General features: G+C 37.3%; 1 protein-coding gene across 3 annotated transcripts in view; it reads left to right on the forward strand.

The window, feature by feature from the left end:
• The window catches only part of tpk1 (thiamin pyrophosphokinase 1), an 83,944-nt gene that overhangs the window by 1,429 nt on the left and 64,760 nt on the right, over positions 1–17,755 (forward strand). For 2 of the 3 annotated variants that reach the window (XM_036217331.1, XM_024280131.2), the window contains exons 2-4: positions 1,430–1,514; positions 5,595–5,669; positions 13,789–13,858. In XM_036217331.1, the coding sequence (XP_036073224.1) occupies positions 1,478–1,514; positions 5,595–5,669; positions 13,789–13,858 (182 nt within the window). In that variant the 5' untranslated portion in view covers positions 1,430–1,477. Of the gene's footprint in view, positions 1–17; positions 382–1,429; positions 1,515–5,594; positions 5,670–13,788; positions 13,859–17,755 lie in introns of those variants that run through there. The other variant, XM_024280132.2, reaches the window with a different exon arrangement.

The raw sequence follows: 17,755 nt of genomic DNA on the forward strand, positions 1-17,755 counted from the left end.
TTTCTTTTTGTAATGTTTAGTAATTTTGAAAGAATAATCACAAAATTAATGATAGTTTATTTACCAGTTGTCTTTGATGTATTAGAACAAACCAGCAAATGTGTTTCATAAAATGTGTGGTAATTTTTGAAACCTGTTGTTAAAAGTCTTTTGCTTTTTCAGTAATTCCTTAGAAAGTTTTTCCAGTGTGCTCAGATAAGTGTTAAAGTGCAATCCTGGTAGTTAATGCTAAACCTAATCCATGACAATCTTCCTTTTTAAACTTTGTTCAGAGTTGCTTCTTTCATGATTATAGTTTAACTTTTTTCACCCTCTGTGGGTGGTTTCTCCTCCATGCATGGGTCGTGTACCAGAGGCTTGGGAGCTTAAAGGTCCTTCGAGGTAACTGTTCCCAGCACTGCGCTTTTCTGGACTAAGATATCAATGGTTTTTCCAGGAATCTAATTTCCGATTATTGCATTTGATTTGTGCAGGTGGCTTACCATTGGACGTAAGGGTAGTTTTCCACAACCTCATCGAGTTGCCTATGAATGCTCATAGAGTCCTGTTGATGTTGTTCAGCTCCATGCATTCAGTGATCTATGTCTGTGGCATTGAGTCACAAGCTTCTTGTAATCAGAGTCATTGTTTGGCAGTTTCCAGTCCTTCAGGTTTGGGCAACTGGCTGTACCTCTGAGGCACTTGTGTTTTCATTCTACCTCTTTGGACCTCTACTAGTCATCTCACTTTTGATTTTAGCCTGCAATTGTTGCTTCCATAGTGGGTATTGTTTTCTCGCATGGTTGCTCTTTTAGCTAAGCATCTCTTGGGTCACAGCTACTGAAGTGTAATCCAGTTCAGTGGTTTCAGTGATTGTTGTGGTGGAATTTGCTTAAGTGTTGTATTTGTTATCAGGGCTGCTTTTCTGTTCATTCTAGACATTGTTATAGTTTCCAGGTTAGTTGCTGCCTCACTCAGCTTAATGATATACATTTTGGTTGTGTCTTTGAGTAGGATTACTTGAGTTGTAGCTTTCCTACAGAACCTTGTTCTCACATCTAGTCAATTCCCGTCTTGTTCCAGTTGCCCACTTTCCATCAGGGTGCTCTGGTCTTGCCCAAGGACCCACACTGGAATATGTTGATTGCTCATGGCGCCCTATGGGAGTCGGACCCTGATTTCCCATGTGCCAGTCCTGCACTCAACAAACTGAGATATCCTGCTGCACATTATATTTTAATTAAACTGAATGGAGTAAACGCTTGAGACTTAGCATGATATTTCCAAAGCTTTGAATGCAAACTTCTTTTTTGATTTATCTTTCTAATAATTCAAGACCAGTTTTTTTACTTTCTTGTCCTTCATACTCTTTTGTTATTTGCTCTTATTTACTAGTTTTTTTTGTTTCCACTGATTTGCATTTAAGTTTGTACCTCATTATCTCTTTCAGGTTTGTCTGAGTTTGCTAATCAAAGAAATTGATCTGTAAACCTCCGTCATGGAGTGGTCACCTTTGGACTGCCTGTTACCCTCTGGTAAGCCCTCTACACTTAAAAAACTACATGTAAAAGTGACATACAATACTTGGAGAATTAATTAGTTGTAAATCTTTAATTTACCTTTCATTGCTACAATTGAATAGGCCACTCCGGAAACTTGAAAGGCTTCTTGTTGCCTGGGCGATGTGTTTGGGTTCATTGTCGTGCTGGAAGATCCAGCCATGTTTCACCCCCAACATCTCACTGATAGAAGGAGGTTTTGACCATAATCTCACCATATATGGCCCCATTAATCCTTTTCTTAATATGGTCAGTCTTCTTGTCACCATTTGCAGAAAAGCGTCCCCAAAGCACGATGTTTCCACCCCCATGTTTCACAGTGGGTATAGTGTTCCTGGAATTCATTTGGAGCACTAATTGTTTGCCCCCCCCCCCAGGTGAGGAGCTCATAGAGAAGAAAGATTGACAGTAATTTTGTATTTCATCCATTTTCTAATATTTGCTTCAACATTTGAGCTCCTCTCATCAAGTTGCTTACTGTAGATTGGGTCATCCCAGTCTTGTTCAGGTGTTCAATCCCTGATGTTGTTAGACAGCCTATTGATCATGATGGGAGGTAATGTTGGACCATATAGAACAAAAAATAATATATCATGACATTTATTATTTTATATTACAATACCAATATACGTATATATCACGGTATACCACAAGAATGAATGCTTTCAGAAAATTTAATTTCTTACATTTCCCCAAACTCATTTTAATGTGACATTTACCTGAACTGTCAGAAATGAAAAACATACATTAAAATTGATGTATTAAATATGATTTGCATAACACTGCTTTTTCTTTGGCTGGCTTTAGATTTTCTTTTCCCAAATTTCTCAGAATTTTTGGATTCTCGTGTGTTCTTTTTTGTAGACCTTCTATAGTCGATAGAAAATGTTTTCTGAGATGGGATCAGTCGATATAAAATACTCAATAAAAAGTATTTCTCATAAAAAATAGATCAAGACGCGACAACATGTGATAAATTAAATCAGTTTTCTTTTATTTCAAACTGTGCTTTATGCAACAAAGTGGGGGGAAAAGCATAGCAAAATCCTAAGAAAATGCTTAAAAATGACTAAAAAATAGGAACTGTCTGAGAAGAAAAAAATCCTAAAAAAAATAAATAATGATACTGTACACTTGGCCTTTGGTCCACTCATTCCTAAGACATGTGAGACTTTACCCAGGGACCCATGACACTAAAAAAAATGCAATAAATTTTTACAATAATGTAAATACTTTTGCTCGGGTTAAAGTCACTCGGCTCTAGGGTTTAAGGAGCTACATTTGCATCAAGTACATTTGCTTGCTTTTTTTCACAGTTTGAGGCTATATTTTTATGCATAACAAATTAGTAGTGCCTTTGTGTTGTTGTGTTGCTATGTGAAAGAAATACAGGTTCTATCCTGGAACCAGAGGACATACTTTGCCCAGTTCTGTCAAGGTGAAGTTGCTTAATATTTTGTCCTTTGGCCCAAACAAAAGGCTCAGTGTGGTTTTCTTCTATCCTCATGTGAAGGCTGGTTAATTGGTTGCATATTCTAGGAATCTCAAGTTTCATCTAAATAACAAAAATTAAACATTTACTTCTTGAATTCCCTTTGATTTCTCATTGAGAGTCAACTGTTAAATACTGGTTCAGTCAGTGCATTGTTAAATCCTTTCATTGAAGCCAGCATAATATTGAAGAACATTTTCAATAAGGTTTTTTTTCTGTATTTGATGAATTTTTAATATATTTCGGCATCTTCGATTTAATTTTTTGCAGGATCTTCTTATTTAGACTCCCAGAGGGGAATATAAAACAACCCCTTTGGATGTCTGCATTTTAAAAATCCCTAGTGTGCACTGTTAGCCTTTTAAATTTCAACATTTTCATTTTTAAATGCCTATTGCTGGTATATATATGTGTGTTAGCTTATGGGCCTGGATTTAGTATGTGTTTGTAGTATTTATGCTGTCTGGCTCTTCTAAGAGGATCCCAAGGTGACATTTCTTTGAACAGAGAGCATGGAGGGCCGCGCTCCTCCTTGTGTTTGCAATTCTCGATGCGAGGATGTGAGTGTTTGTGTGACAAAGGGTTATCTGAAAAGTCACGGCTGGTTGAGTTTGTCTTTTGTTCTCTGCACACTTCCAGCCAATTAAGAGACAAGACTGACAAATCTGCTCCTCCTCTTTTTCCCTCCTCACCATCCCATGTCCTCCTTTTTTTTCTCCTTCCCTTTCTTGTATCATACTTGTGTGCAGTTGACTTTTGAAGTGACCTTCCAGTAGTGTGAACTTTTTAACAACACAAACACCAACCCAGTGTTTTTTTTTTTTTTTTTACTTCCCAAAATCTCAGCCATATTTTGCATTCCTTTAAGTCTTAAGATAAAAATCCAGAGCGTAAATCCAACTTCTCAGTGAAGGTAATTCCAGGAGAAAGTTTGCACGAGCTTAAGTTAACCAACTACATAACCTTTTGTCTTGACCCTTTTTTCCCTGGATTTGCTCATAATTAATGGTACATCAGGAGTTTAAGCTTCATGAAAGCTTCACTGGTAATTCCAAAATGCATGAAATTGATTTAAGGTCAGTTTTGTGGGAAGGAACCATAGCATGACACTTTTCCTTTGATTCAGCATTTTGACTGTGCTGTAGAAATCAAGCTAAAAAATGCATGAGGCACCTTTTACAATGACAGACACTAGAGGAAAAGATGAGTGAAAAGAGCAGTGAAAGGTTTAACGCCAAAGGCTAAAGAGGTTGTGCTTTGCTCTTTGCCCTATATAGATCTTTTTTTAGCAGCTCCTATTTTTGGCTCCCAGTAGCGAAAACTTTTGTTTTCAATTTCCTGTAGAGAAGTAAATAACAATTCCAAAGTATTGACCAGATAAGGCTTAGTCACAAACTGACCTTATGGGTGAACGTGGGCTGTCTGCAAATGAAAAACTGGCAAACCTGTTTTGGGGCAAGTAGGTGGGCCACTTGCGATATAAAAGTTGAAGACAGGTGAGCTTGTAGAGTGAAAATCATCAAGCAAAAAAGGCTTGGGAGACAGAAAAAATACTCTTCTATCTAATAGTCTTTTTTTATATTTCCTTTGTTGGAGTCAGTTATTAAAATAAACAAAAGAGTCCTCTAGAAACCCCTCAAGTTTAAAGACTGCTTTTTGTTCTGGAACAGCCCACATTTTTCAGACTGGGGTGAGTAGAAATTGAATATTTTTGTAACAATTGAATGTAGGGTTCAAATGGCCCTAATGTACATTCCTGCTAGTTATGTGCTTGTACCACAAAATGCACAATTTGTCAGAAAAATCAATCTAACTGGCTCCACTATAGTGACGGCTGGTGTTTACTCTGCAAAACTAAGTTTTAGCAATTATATTTATTCAATTTCTCATTAAATTGAACTTATTAACAATGTACGGTATTTACTTAAAACCCAGAATTACTTGCTTAGAACAATTTAGGAAATTTAACATCCATTGTCAATAAATAAATAACTCTGATAAAAGAACTACTTGCTGAGTTATTATGTTTAGTGTAATAAATTATTTTGACTAGAACTTTGAGTTGTATTTGATTTGGATTGTGTCAGTGTAACCCAGGTTAAAAAAAGTAGATATAATAATCTCAAAAAGAAATGCAACAACATTTCCCTTAATAAGGACTTGGGCATTGCAAAACTGGTCAAGGTGAGTGAAAATACTGTAGTCCAGGGAAATTATTTTTTACACGGATGAAATAAACATCATGTAAAATCATTGAATCCAATGGGGAGTCCTTTAAACTCTCAGAAAAGGAAGACTTGCATGGAACATTCTCTCTCTTTTTTTATCTCTTTTTATTTCCATCTTCATGCAGAGGGTTATAATGACCTCATTATGATGAATTTGTTTCAATTTCCTCTTGATTGAGCTTGTCCAGAGGCATGAACAATAGCCAGTCTGTATTTTAAGGGTATTGTTTGAAGGTGTGTGTGATAATATGTTATATCTGTGCTGATTTTTTTTTTTTTTTTGTGGATGCTTCAATTGATTGTGTCTGAGTATCCACTTTTTTTCTGTCATTTCAGGCACACAGAAAATCTGCCTGATCCTTCTGAACCAGCCTCTGGATAAAAACTACCTTCATATTCTCTGGAGTAAAGGTACATCTCTCTGCTGTTTAAAAAATAGATTAGACAAGGCCTTTTTACAAATGTATGGCACCAAAATCCCATTTGAATGCATTGGTTTGCATTGAGCAGAAAATCCCCACTTTGTGAGACTGCCTGTGGAGCCTACACTCCTTAAAATTTTAATTTACAGCCTTGTTGTTGAAAGTGCTCCTTCTCAATCTTCACCTCAACTGTCTTTTGATTGTGTAAAAAATAAAAATAAAAAAATCTGTCCTCATTCTAAAGTTGCCTTTGTGTTTATTGTAATGATTTCTGCAGCTTCACCACCTGGACGCTTATTACGTTTAAAGCCCAGATAATTTGAACTGATGGGCAATGCCATTAGAGATGGGAAAATATAGTATTAAACAATTATTAATTGACTAGAAAAGGGATTTATTGTTCATTTTGATAATGAAATGTCAGACAATAATTATGAGTGATGATGAGGAGCAGTGGTTTGGACCAAGGATATCACTCATTTATGAGTGGAGCTTCTTGTCTGCCTACTTTTCTTCCCCCCCTCCCTTTGTGTGTCTGCCTCTTTGCAACAAGACAGCATTGCACTCCTTAGAAACACAGCACACCGAATGCTACTGAGAGTAAGAGAACAAAACAGATTTTACATTTTTATCTTTTTGACAGGAATGCTCGTTATCCATAATTGCCATAAAATCCATTATTTCTCAAACGCCTGTTGAACAAGCAGAATATAAAATTGCAGACGTGATATATTTAACCGCTGCATCTGGAGACGAACTGATCACTGCCATATGGTGCTTGTTATGATGTAAAATTGCGATGAACAACCTCTAGAAAAGTGCTAATTACACTGAATATAATGACTGAACCGAGTGAAGAGGATGAAGGATGTCATGGAGCTGTCTGTCAGTTTACAAACATATTAAGAAAATGCTTGAAGGCTGTTTTTATCATTTAAGTATCACTGTTAGAAGTTCAGAGTATAGACTCAAACATCATTTTTAGAAAAAAAAGTAAATTCTGTCCTAAATAAAACAATAGAAAAATGGAGGAATGGTAGCCTGGCAGGAGACTGTTTGCCCTGAATTTGGGAAATTATAGAATAAAATCAATAGTTAGATCACACTGAAAATAGATAAGTGATTCATTCATAACTGTTAGTGGCTGTCAGAGTCCAACTCTGGGGCGAAACAAAAACTGTGCAATATTGGCACTTCCTGTTTGTGGTTGATTTAAGACAATTGTAGCCGAAGCCATCTCAGGTCAGCAGTTAACCGCTTAGCTTGACAAGCAATCAGCGCAAGACTGCTTTTCTGTGCTTCGGAATCCGCTGGAATTACATTAATTGCGTCAACGGTTGAAGAATGACCACAGAAGATAAAGCTTTGGTGTAAAAGGGTTAATTTAACCAGACGTGGGATTTGCTGAGTTGCAGAAAAAAGATAGAAGTTGTTTGCTGTAACGCTCAGGCAGTTACACAGTGAAGCCTGAAAGTGTTGAACTGAATTTGAAGATTTAATCGATCACTGGGACAAAGAGTTCTGTTTGGTAGACATTGCTTTTTCAACTGTTCAAATTGTGAGTTTAGTTGGGGGTTATTTGAAGGGCACTGTATAATCTACTTTTCTTCAAATGTGCGGTGTTAAAACATCAAGCTATTTAATTGTAAATGTAATGCAAATGCACATCTATCTAGATTTTTTTTTTTTTATAAGAGTATTCATGGTCAATGGAGAACTTTATCTGTTTGTCTTTTTGCTGTTCCATTCTTACTGAGAGACAAAAATAATAAGCCAAAGTCAAAGCAAATATCTTGTGCTTGTCTAGGCTGTTTAGCACTACACCCTAAAATTATTCTCACTATTGTAAAACTCGTGCATAAAGACGATCAATAATCCACAGGACTGAAAAGGACCATTGAAAGAATCCACACCAAAACTCTGAGCTTTACTGTCAAATTCAGATATTCAAGTGTACAAGACTAATGAATGACACCGTCTTTTGCAATCACAGAATAATCTTTCCTGGGGGCAGTTTTACGGTTCTGGTTTAAGGCGCCTAGAACTTTGATCAGTTGTTATCAGCACCCTGCTGATCTTAGGTGTGCTGGGGGCTGATGTACCACTTTTGTAGCTGATTTTCAAAAAAAAGATCTTCAAAAAATCTGTCCTACTGGGATCATACCAAACACAAGTGAACTGCAGCAAAGATTCTTTTGATTTTATCTGGTGTCTCTGCATCCAAAAAAAACAATAAAACTGTACACATACTAATTATAGACGTTATCGACAATAATATGCATTCTTGAAATAATTTTAAATAACTTTCAAGGAAAACTGATTAGGAGTAATTATAATAACTTCAGATTGAATTTTAATGAACATGCCTTTGATATTCTTATCAGCTTAGCACAAAACCCAGGAGGCACCTGAGCTCTTTCCACCTTACAGCAGTCGTGCAGATAGATAAACATAGCTCTCTTGGTTTTTGCCGTCAGAATGGAGGACCTCCAAAAATGTTTAATGTCATTACAAAAACAAAGGGTCTCATCAGATTTTATGCTGAAGCTTGTTTGCCCCCAGAGACAGAGAGGCTTTGAGTTTCCTTTACAATCCTCCTTCTCTGTTCTTATTTTGAAGTCATATTTGGTGGTTTGGCATATTTTCATGAATATTATTCTATCCTAAAACACATACCCTACTTCCTGAAATGATGCAGATTTCTTGGGATTGTTAAAAATGGATAAATTTTTGCCATCAGTGCTCATGGGAGTTGAGAAAGTTTTGACAGACTGCCGTGTGTGACGGGCAGATCTCAGATCTTTCACAGTTTGATAGTAAACATGCTTGTAGCAAGTTTATCCTTCCTCACTTGAAAAGCCATGTTTTTTTAATGGTGATAAGCAGATGCCGGCGTTCTGAAGATGTCTCGGTGCGCGCCCCTCTCCAGATGGTTGTTCACCTGGAGGCATCACAAACAGGTCTCCATCTTTATAGACGCAGACATTCCCCGTCTAACACAAACCTCTGATGTGCTGCCCCTGGGCCCCCAATCCTTCACCTGTGGGGGGAGGTAAAGCAGCAGGGTGCACGAAGGGGGTGTGATTGGAGCTACAAGAGCGCAACCCTGATCAAAGGGAGACTCATTTACTGCTGCCGAGTGTGGTGTTGTTGAGTTGGATCAAGCTGCTTATTTCACTCATGCACCCTCTCACTCATAGAGTTCATCAGTCAGACGCTTATTCACTCACTCAATCACCTTGAGATGCCTCACCTGCTCATTGTGCAACAGCACAAACAAGAAGTACAATACAGCAATCAGTCAAGATTATCCTCGCTGCAGAAGAAGTAACAAAATGTACCCCTGTTGATTAGAAGTGCCTCAATTCATCATTTAATGATGTTTTCTGGAGTTGAAGTTTGAGAACTCACCTTAGCTGCAAGACAAACAGCTGCTATTGCACAGAAAAAGTTATACAAATGTTTTATTTTCCTGCACCAAGAACATATCAGGTGGAGTTAGATGAGGGAGGTAATCAAAAGAGTAGTAAAGCCTTAGTCACAGAATTTTAAGATGGCAGACCACTTGGGGAGCCCATAGAGCCAAAATGTTCATGCATATATTTTTTTCTGCACATTTCACCTGCAAGTGGAAGGTTGTAGCTGGTAAGGCGCAGGCACATTGAATAGATTTTTCACATTTTAACCCTTCAAATCCTGCACCTGACCAGAGAAGCTGGTGCTTAGAGTGAGCAATTTCCCATTGACTCCCATGTTAAAATCCTAATTTTCACCCCTCAAATAAACCCCCGTAATGCCTGGTGCTTAAACTTTTTATTTCATCAATTGTTGCATATTTGATCCATGACAACTCTGGAGCGAGTGAATTATATACGTCTATGGTGCAGCCTGACTATGAGAAAGGAGAATATTAGACAATCAGAGTGTAGTGTGTGTGGGCATCCCACTTGTGTCCTATGGGCACCTTTGTGTAACACTCAGACACATGTAGCATTTGAATGCAATGAGTAACACCTCTCTAATGACTAGACTGTGGGATAAGCAGAATCGACTGTACATCGTAAGTGCTTATAACTTCTATTTCTTTTTACAAATACTTAAAGTCTCTCTATGACAATTTTTTATTTAAAAAAAAACGTTCTCAGTGGTGTCTTAATTATTATTATGACGTTTTTAACCAAATCCCAGAACCTAAATGTCTTAAAAAAAACATTTTTCATGTTGATCTAAAGACTCTGTTTCCAAAATCTCCTCTGAATGGGTGTGGCCTTTGGTACTGAGCAGAGCAGTTCCGCCCCCGTCTGATTATGATAGCTCTGTGTCTCGTTAGGGTAAATCTTCACCGCTGCTTTATAAAAATGTCAGGCAGTATCTGTAATGTCCAGCTGGATGGTTTTGATTCGGATGTCAGCTCGAATGAAGAAGTGAAGAGCTTCGTGGACCGAACTTTCATTGATTTATAATTCATTACAATTGCTGTCAAATGAGCTGCCGTTCACATTTCCATAATCACATCAAGAAGCTCCGTGGAGTCTCGCAGAGATTTTCCAGCATTCTCAGTCCTGCTACCATAAGTTTCACAAAAAATCCAATAACGACTGATTTGACCACGGAAATGTGAACGGCGGCTCATTTGACTGCAGTCAATGGGAAGAAGAGGGGTTTTGTGCATGTGTAGCATAGCTCTTGTGACGTAAAGAAGGCTCATTAAATCAAATAGAGTCTGATTTGATTGAGAGCGATTTAAAAGGAGAAATACTCTGAAATTCAAAAACGAAAATATTTCTTCAACACATAGATGTTAAAAACTCAAAAAACAGGATTTTCAATGGAAGGGAACTTTAACAAAACACTTACCACATGCACAACAATTGTACGTTCCATTTTCATGATGTCTCTGGAGGTGGACGAGCCACAAGGGGACTGCAAGACACACAGTTTGTCTCACAGTTTTCATGTGTATGTCTTGCTCATACAGAAAGACATACAAACATACAGTCTGCATCTTCTGTCTACAACCCTCCACAAGTTTGGAACCCAAAATCCCATAGCACCCGTACAGGTCAGCATCCCGTACAAGTACATGTGACTAAACCATAAGAAGCAGCTATAACTGAGCTGCTCAGAATAATGAAGAAGGCTGGTGTAGCTTTCTAAAACATTAGAGAACTAGTGAAGAAAGATGATTTGCTGCTGAATAGTGCTAGGAAAAAATCAGAAATGATGGTGGAAGTGAAGAATAGGGTACAAATGGAGCAGGGAGAGTGTGTACTGATAAATGAAGAGTGTGCATTAGGGCATCATAGGGGCTGTAAACTTTTTACAGCTCTCCGTGACCATTTGCCCTCTCCTGTTCAGCGCTAAAGCACCATCTTGACAGGTATTAATCCTCCCCACAAACTTTATCAATAGAGGCTTGGCCTTAGAACTGCCTCTCAGCAGTGACGGAACGCAAACCTTAGTGCGCACACCTACGTTAGAATTCAAAGGTGCGTTTTAAAAAAAAGAGCTCATACAGTTTTTAGCCACATTTTTGGAGATGTATTATCCATCATGTGGATAGGATTGAGTGACAAGGAGAGTGTTCAGCAACCTGCGGGGAGGGATTATGATGACTGGTATACTTACAAGGTCATCGCTGTCAACTGTTCCCGCCATCCCAACCTGCTGTCATACTGCCATCAATCATAAGGCATCTGCATCTGCCGCAAACTGATCCACCTGTAAACATTGTTCAAGTCCTGCATAAAATGTTTCACATTTATGGAAAGGTTTTGTGCAGCTTCACCTTAGTTGCTAAAATATGAATTTTTGTGGGGTTTTTTTCTTTGATTTGCAAGACATAAGTGGATCTTTCCAGCACTTTATTCTTGAGAAAGCTAATTTTAAGTTCAGCGTCATTTGGGTTCTGCTATTTTTCAAGGGGACATCCACATCTAGTACAACATGAGCTTCAGGCATTAGTTTCTGCTAAAATATTCATCGTTGTTTACTTTGTTTGTCTGCAGTTTCAGGGAGAAAATAAAATAGAAACATTGTGTTTATTTAACACAATTAGCCTGTTTTTCAAGCACATCTATAAAAGCTAAACTGTCAGAATAACCATAAAATCCGTTTTGACTGCTTTAGGGACTATAATAATATTTATCCTTACAATAAAATCTAATGAGCATTTTTTTTCCAACACTTCACATCAAAGCATAGTCATGGTAATGAGATTATGCATGCACACTCCATAACAGTTATCTTCAAGTTTTTTTTTTTTTGACTGAAGGAAGAATAAGCTCTGAAAATCAATCTCCATTTTCATGCAGTTACAAATATATCTTATAATTTTAAAGTTTATCACTTTATGACACATTTGGTTTTTTTTGTCTCCAATATATACATTTTTTTGAGTTAGTGTTGCCCATTCCTCCCTTAAAGACAACTATTTTACAAGCCTTCCCAATCCCCTTTTAATTAGGATGATGCTGTTTTTAGCTCAAATAAAAGAATAATTTTTTAAGACATAATGTAGTTCTTGTAGAAGATTCATTAGAAATTTGCCTTAGAGTTCCAAGTGTGAAGCAACCCCGCCCCTCTTCCCGTTGCAAATTGGAACAGGCACCTTATTGCCTATGCATGACAAATAAGTTATTTTTCAAACAGGATTTTTTTTTGTCTGCTGTTGATTCACAATTGTTATTTGAGCAAAGAAATACTAAATACTTGCTAAATTTTCTTTATACATGTCCTCTGTCATCAGAAAAACGCCACAAGATTATATTAAAACCCCCCACACATACACACAAAAAACTATTTTCATCAGAATAGTCTTTAAGGAAATTGATGGCTCTTCCTCAGTCTAACAACAGTCTATTTCTCTTCATTGCTGGATAGAAAGGACAGAACAGCACCTCCATATGGATCTATCTCAGAAAAGAGCCATTGAGTCTTCTGTTCTACCCTATTTTTTTATTTAAATTAATTCACAGTTAATGCTATTTTCTTGGTCTTAACTTACCAACAATCTGACCCAGTGACTCTAGAAAATTATAGCAGGGACCTGTCTCAAAAGCTCAATTTAGCTCCCGTCAAAAAATCCATTAGGAAGCAAATCCACCTGAAATTATGTCTGTCTTTCTGTGCAGACAAAAAATTAGAAGTCAATTTGCCAGAAAATAATTGTTTGACATTATTCTCTTGGGCTAATTTAACTGAAATGTCCTGAGCGTGAAAAATACCTAATTTGATGTTGTGAATATGATTTGAGTTTTCACTCTTGGACTTTCTACGGAACAAACCCCGTTAGGAATCAAACCTGCCAATGGAATTTCATGCTAATTATTTTTTAACTAAATTATTTTTTTTAGCTCAAACTCACTTTTACATTATATATTTGTACACATTGCATTTAAACTTTATGTATAATTAAAAGGCAAAGTCATATTCTGATAGTAAACGGCTTTTGTTTTCTGGAATGGACCCAGCTGGCAAAAAAGTAGGGAAAAAAAGATTCATTTACAAGTGTTGCCTGTCTCTTTGGTGCAGACTTTAGTTAGTTCTCAACAAGGTACAAGTAGAAAACATCAGCTGGTACTTTGAAGTTCTCCCCGGTGTGTACCACAAAAGCCCCAAACAGAAAGCAGGCCTTAAAAAATAAGCTTCCTATTCAGCATGAATCGAAAGGAAGCCATGAAAGAGCATGCATTTGCAAGTAGTTTGCATGTCATTTATTGCAGCATGAATAACATCTTAATAATCATTTTAAATAACAACCTGTTTGGACCGTTTACCCAGGGGTAGCCAGTGTGGACTTTATTCAAACTTTTCAACAATGTGACAGAAGTAAATGTGTTAAAGATGTAAGAAAAGGATACATTTGGCTTTTCTTGGTGTAAAATGGTTGTTTTGTCAAGTGTCACACCTTTTCAAGCTTTAACGTATGCCTGTTTACAAGCTGAAACTCAACCATGCTTTCTTCAAACATGTCCAGCTTATTGGAAAACCATAGAATTCTTTTTCAAAGTAGGACTTTTGCCATGGGATTACCTGCTTAAAATGGAAGAGTTGAATCGTTTCGTGGAGCTCAGACTAATGTTCTCTCTCCCCGTCTCTTTCCCCAGCACTTTTGAAAGCATGTGCTGATGGAGCTGCCAATCATTTGTATGAAATAACTGCTGGATGTCACGACAGGTAAGCTGGCCTGTGGTCACCTGTATTTATAACTCTTTAGACTCTTTTTAAGAGTTTATTTTAATACTGATTTGATTCATATCATAATTTGTGGTTGCTGATACTATTTATAGTCTATATTGGTTCATTTGAAACAATCAGATTTACTCAGTTTTTTTAAATTAGTTCCCAGTTTGTGATCGTAGGCGTGTGCGATCCAAAACCCCTTTATGTGTGATGAAGAAGTGGAGGTGCACAACCTGTAGCAGCAGCTTTTTCCGACTAATGGAGGACTCCTGTCAGGCCATCAGATGGATCTGGGGATCATCGGGTCCCTGAAGTGTCGAGACTTTCACATTAACACCCAGAGCGTGAGCATGAGTGTGCATTTTCACCAGGGTGTGAATGGGATGTTAGAAGTCTCTATTTTTGTCGGTCTGCAAACATGTTCTCGTGATTTTTATCATCACAACAATCATTGTGATTTTTTTCACAAATAAAGGTTAGAACACATTTTTGCTAAGTGACCCTATTAAGACACATTAACATCCTTACAAAATATACTCCAGTAGTTTAAAATGGAAATCCAAAGCTAAAGTCCAATTTAAAATGGTTAGACTCAACAAAATCCTACTATTGAAACATGGTTTTTGGTCTCTTGTAGCTAGTTTGCATACATGGCAACTGCACTGGAGTAAAATGTTTATCACAATTAACATGGGAAAGATTGCTGACACAAGCGTACTTGTATTTGTAATCATCTTTACACAATTTATTCCTGTGTATTTAAAAGTGACACAAATGGACAGACCTGCATTCATTCAAATATGAGCATTATTAAGGAATTACTATTAATATTTGTAAAAAGAAAAGAAAATAGAAAATAGAAAACCTTGCAATGCTTACCGGTAATATATAATATGATTTTTTTTTTTGGCACTCTTTCATATTTTCCTAAGTTTCTTTATTCTGACAATGCTGCACAACATAGTGGCTGAAATAACGCCCTTTAAGATTTGACCAACAGTACCATATTTTACTAAAAGCTTAGTTAAAAAACCCATCTGTGTCTTGGTATTTCTCATATTTGCAAAGAAAAAATATTGAAGATAATCCTAGTTTTTAATATACTCAAGGAATCTCTAGGCTGAAGATAGAAAAGAAAGAAAACAAACATCCTCAGGTTGATGCAAAATGTTTTATTAGTTTGTTTAACACTACTGCATTTTACAAAACTGCATTCTGTTTTGATGGAATACTTTGAGAAAACTGCTAAGTTGGCAGCAGCGAGAAGCTGTCAGCAAGTCTGCAGCTATTGTGACAAAACAGGGAAAAATGGAGACTGGGTCACGCTATAGGGAGAAGAAATGCCCAACCTGTCATGGTCTGATGGGTAAGGCAGACTGTTAGGTTTTATTAGCATTAATTAGGGCTGTATGACATAGGGGAAAGTTATATACCTGGTTCTACATAGTAATAAACATTGGACTTACAAGGAATAGTGAATACATTTGTGCAGAAACTATTTGATAATTCATCTTTTTAGCCAAAACTACAGGTAGATTTACAAAAAAGAGCATGCCATGCAATTCTACTCTGATCCACAATGAAGTATAATTGCTTAAAAGGAAACAGTAAATGCTATTTGGGTTAAGTAGTTAGAAATGTGTTTGTTTTTTTGCAATAACACCTGAAAAATCAAAAACTATTCTCTCAATTCGTGGTAATTTGTTATAGACTACAGATCTAATTGCTTAGCAATTAGCAATCCTTTTCTATTAGCATTAGAAGAGTTGAGTAAGTGGGTTGTTTCCAAACAAAGAAGAGCATGTGAGTTTTCAGTGGTGGTTTAAAACTAAAATAGGTTATGCATTTTAGCCTGTCAAATACACAGAGCCCATATGAGTTTTGGTCTGATGGTAGAGGCATTTTTCATATGTTGTGTGACACTGTAGATTCATCCCGTGACCCCTCCAGTCTGAGCTCTGTCAGCAGTCTGCCCACTGGAGCTGTCAGCCCAGCTCTTTCGTTGGACTCCAAAATAAACCATTATTTGTTCCACATAGCAATTTGAGGCATTACGTAAGGAAGGAAAAAGGGGGAAGGAATCATAAAAGGGTGGGGATGTTCAAATAAATCAACAAGCTAAAGTGTTTTTAACCAAAGATGATAAACCTAATGGGCCAAACAGACATAACGGATACAGAGAAGCAAACAAGAGCTTCAAGTAATCAATCAAAGCCAAGTTTGATGAGATTGGAGCACGAACAAGAACAAAGCAGCACCTCTTCACCTCAATACAACTGAAGATTTGTAGACGGGTGCTTTTGTGGAAACGGAGAAGGAGGAATTCAAAAATGGCAAGAAAACAACAAAAGGGAGAGTAATTTGCATGACAGATGGTTTGAAAGGAAGACAAATAAGTCGAAAAATGTTTTGTTGGACTGTTTGCTGATCGTTTGTGAGGGTTTTTTTTTGTGTTGGGGGTGTAATTTTGAGGTAGGCAATCTTGCCAAAGGATTATATCTTCTTTTGGAACAGAATCCCATATTTCATCAAGACTGTATAATAACAGTAGTAGTTAGATATTGCACGCACAAAGGCTTTCTTAAATCTTAAGCTAGTCTCACACTGGGCTTTTGACACGTGTTGAAGAATTTGCATTTAACGCATTCTTGAATGTGCATTTAGTCCATGGTGTTCTTTACTATCTACTAGCCATAGACAGTATATAGAGAGAACTGGGGGGTTTCACCCTCCCACAACCCTAACTGCTCAAATTTTAGACAAAAGAATTGAGTTTATGTGCTAAGCTATACACTTGAAGCTGTTTTGTGGTCTGTGCACAAAAGAAGTTGAGTAAGTCAAGGGAGAAATGAAAGAAAGGTGTTAGGAGCTGGTTCAAAATATATCTCAGTATTCTGTCACTGTAAATCCTTCAGGCTCATACATCTGTGCCCTGGCAGAGCTAGCAGGCTGATGCCACTGACAGCATGACGTTACCGGTCGCCGTTCTCAGTTATTACCCTCATATAGTTTTGGTTTCTTACGCTCCATCTATATTTTCATCTAAAACGGGCACGGGCTTCTCCAATCTGACAGAAACAAATGACACTGTTGCCGTTTTGTGTCGCAAAGTCTTTAAAAAGGATTTGCTTAACCTGAACAAATGAGAAATCTAGGTGGTTTGGTCCATAAACTGCAACAAATCCTCGCCATGAAAAGTATGAGACATTAGTGGTTAGGTTGGGCATTATTTTTTAAGAGTTTCTTCATTTCATAGAACAGAACAGTGATTTGTGAAACGCTGCCTTTAGTCGCTGCTTTGAGATCAGTCGATCATAAAAAACAATCTAAACTGCTGACAGTAAGATAAGCAGGATGGACAAGGATTTTAGGTATTCATCTATAGTTGTGATATTCTTTCATAACAGCCCTTAATAAGCGTCTGATTAAAACGTAGGCGCTTTAAGCCTGTAGCCTCGCCCGTGGCATTGCTAATCCGTGCAACTTCATCGCAGCTCTGAACACACAAATGGAAAATAAAATCAAATGAGAGCAGATGATAAGCTATGTTACAATTACAAACTCTGATACTCACATAGACCATAGAATAGGTTCTCCTGTGGGGTGGGGCATCATTCTGGCTGACATGTTGCTACATGGGAATGGATAGTTTCCAAAGATGTCATCCATTGGCCTCCTCTTAATGTTTTATTTTAAAATAGCACAATAATGTTGATGGGCCAATCGATGAATTCACAGATGCAAATTTGGAGTTAACAAACAAGTTGATGACATGATGATTGCTACATCTATCATTTCTATACAGTCTAATTAGTATTGGCTGCAATAAAGATCTCATCAGAGCAGAGTTTCAAAATGATGTTAAGCCTCATTGCTCAGGGACATTTATAT

This window comes from Oryzias melastigma, linkage group LG20, assembly GCF_002922805.2.
Source record: "Oryzias melastigma strain HK-1 linkage group LG20, ASM292280v2, whole genome shotgun sequence".
Classification (NCBI taxonomy): domain Eukaryota; kingdom Metazoa; phylum Chordata; class Actinopteri; order Beloniformes; family Adrianichthyidae; genus Oryzias; species Oryzias melastigma.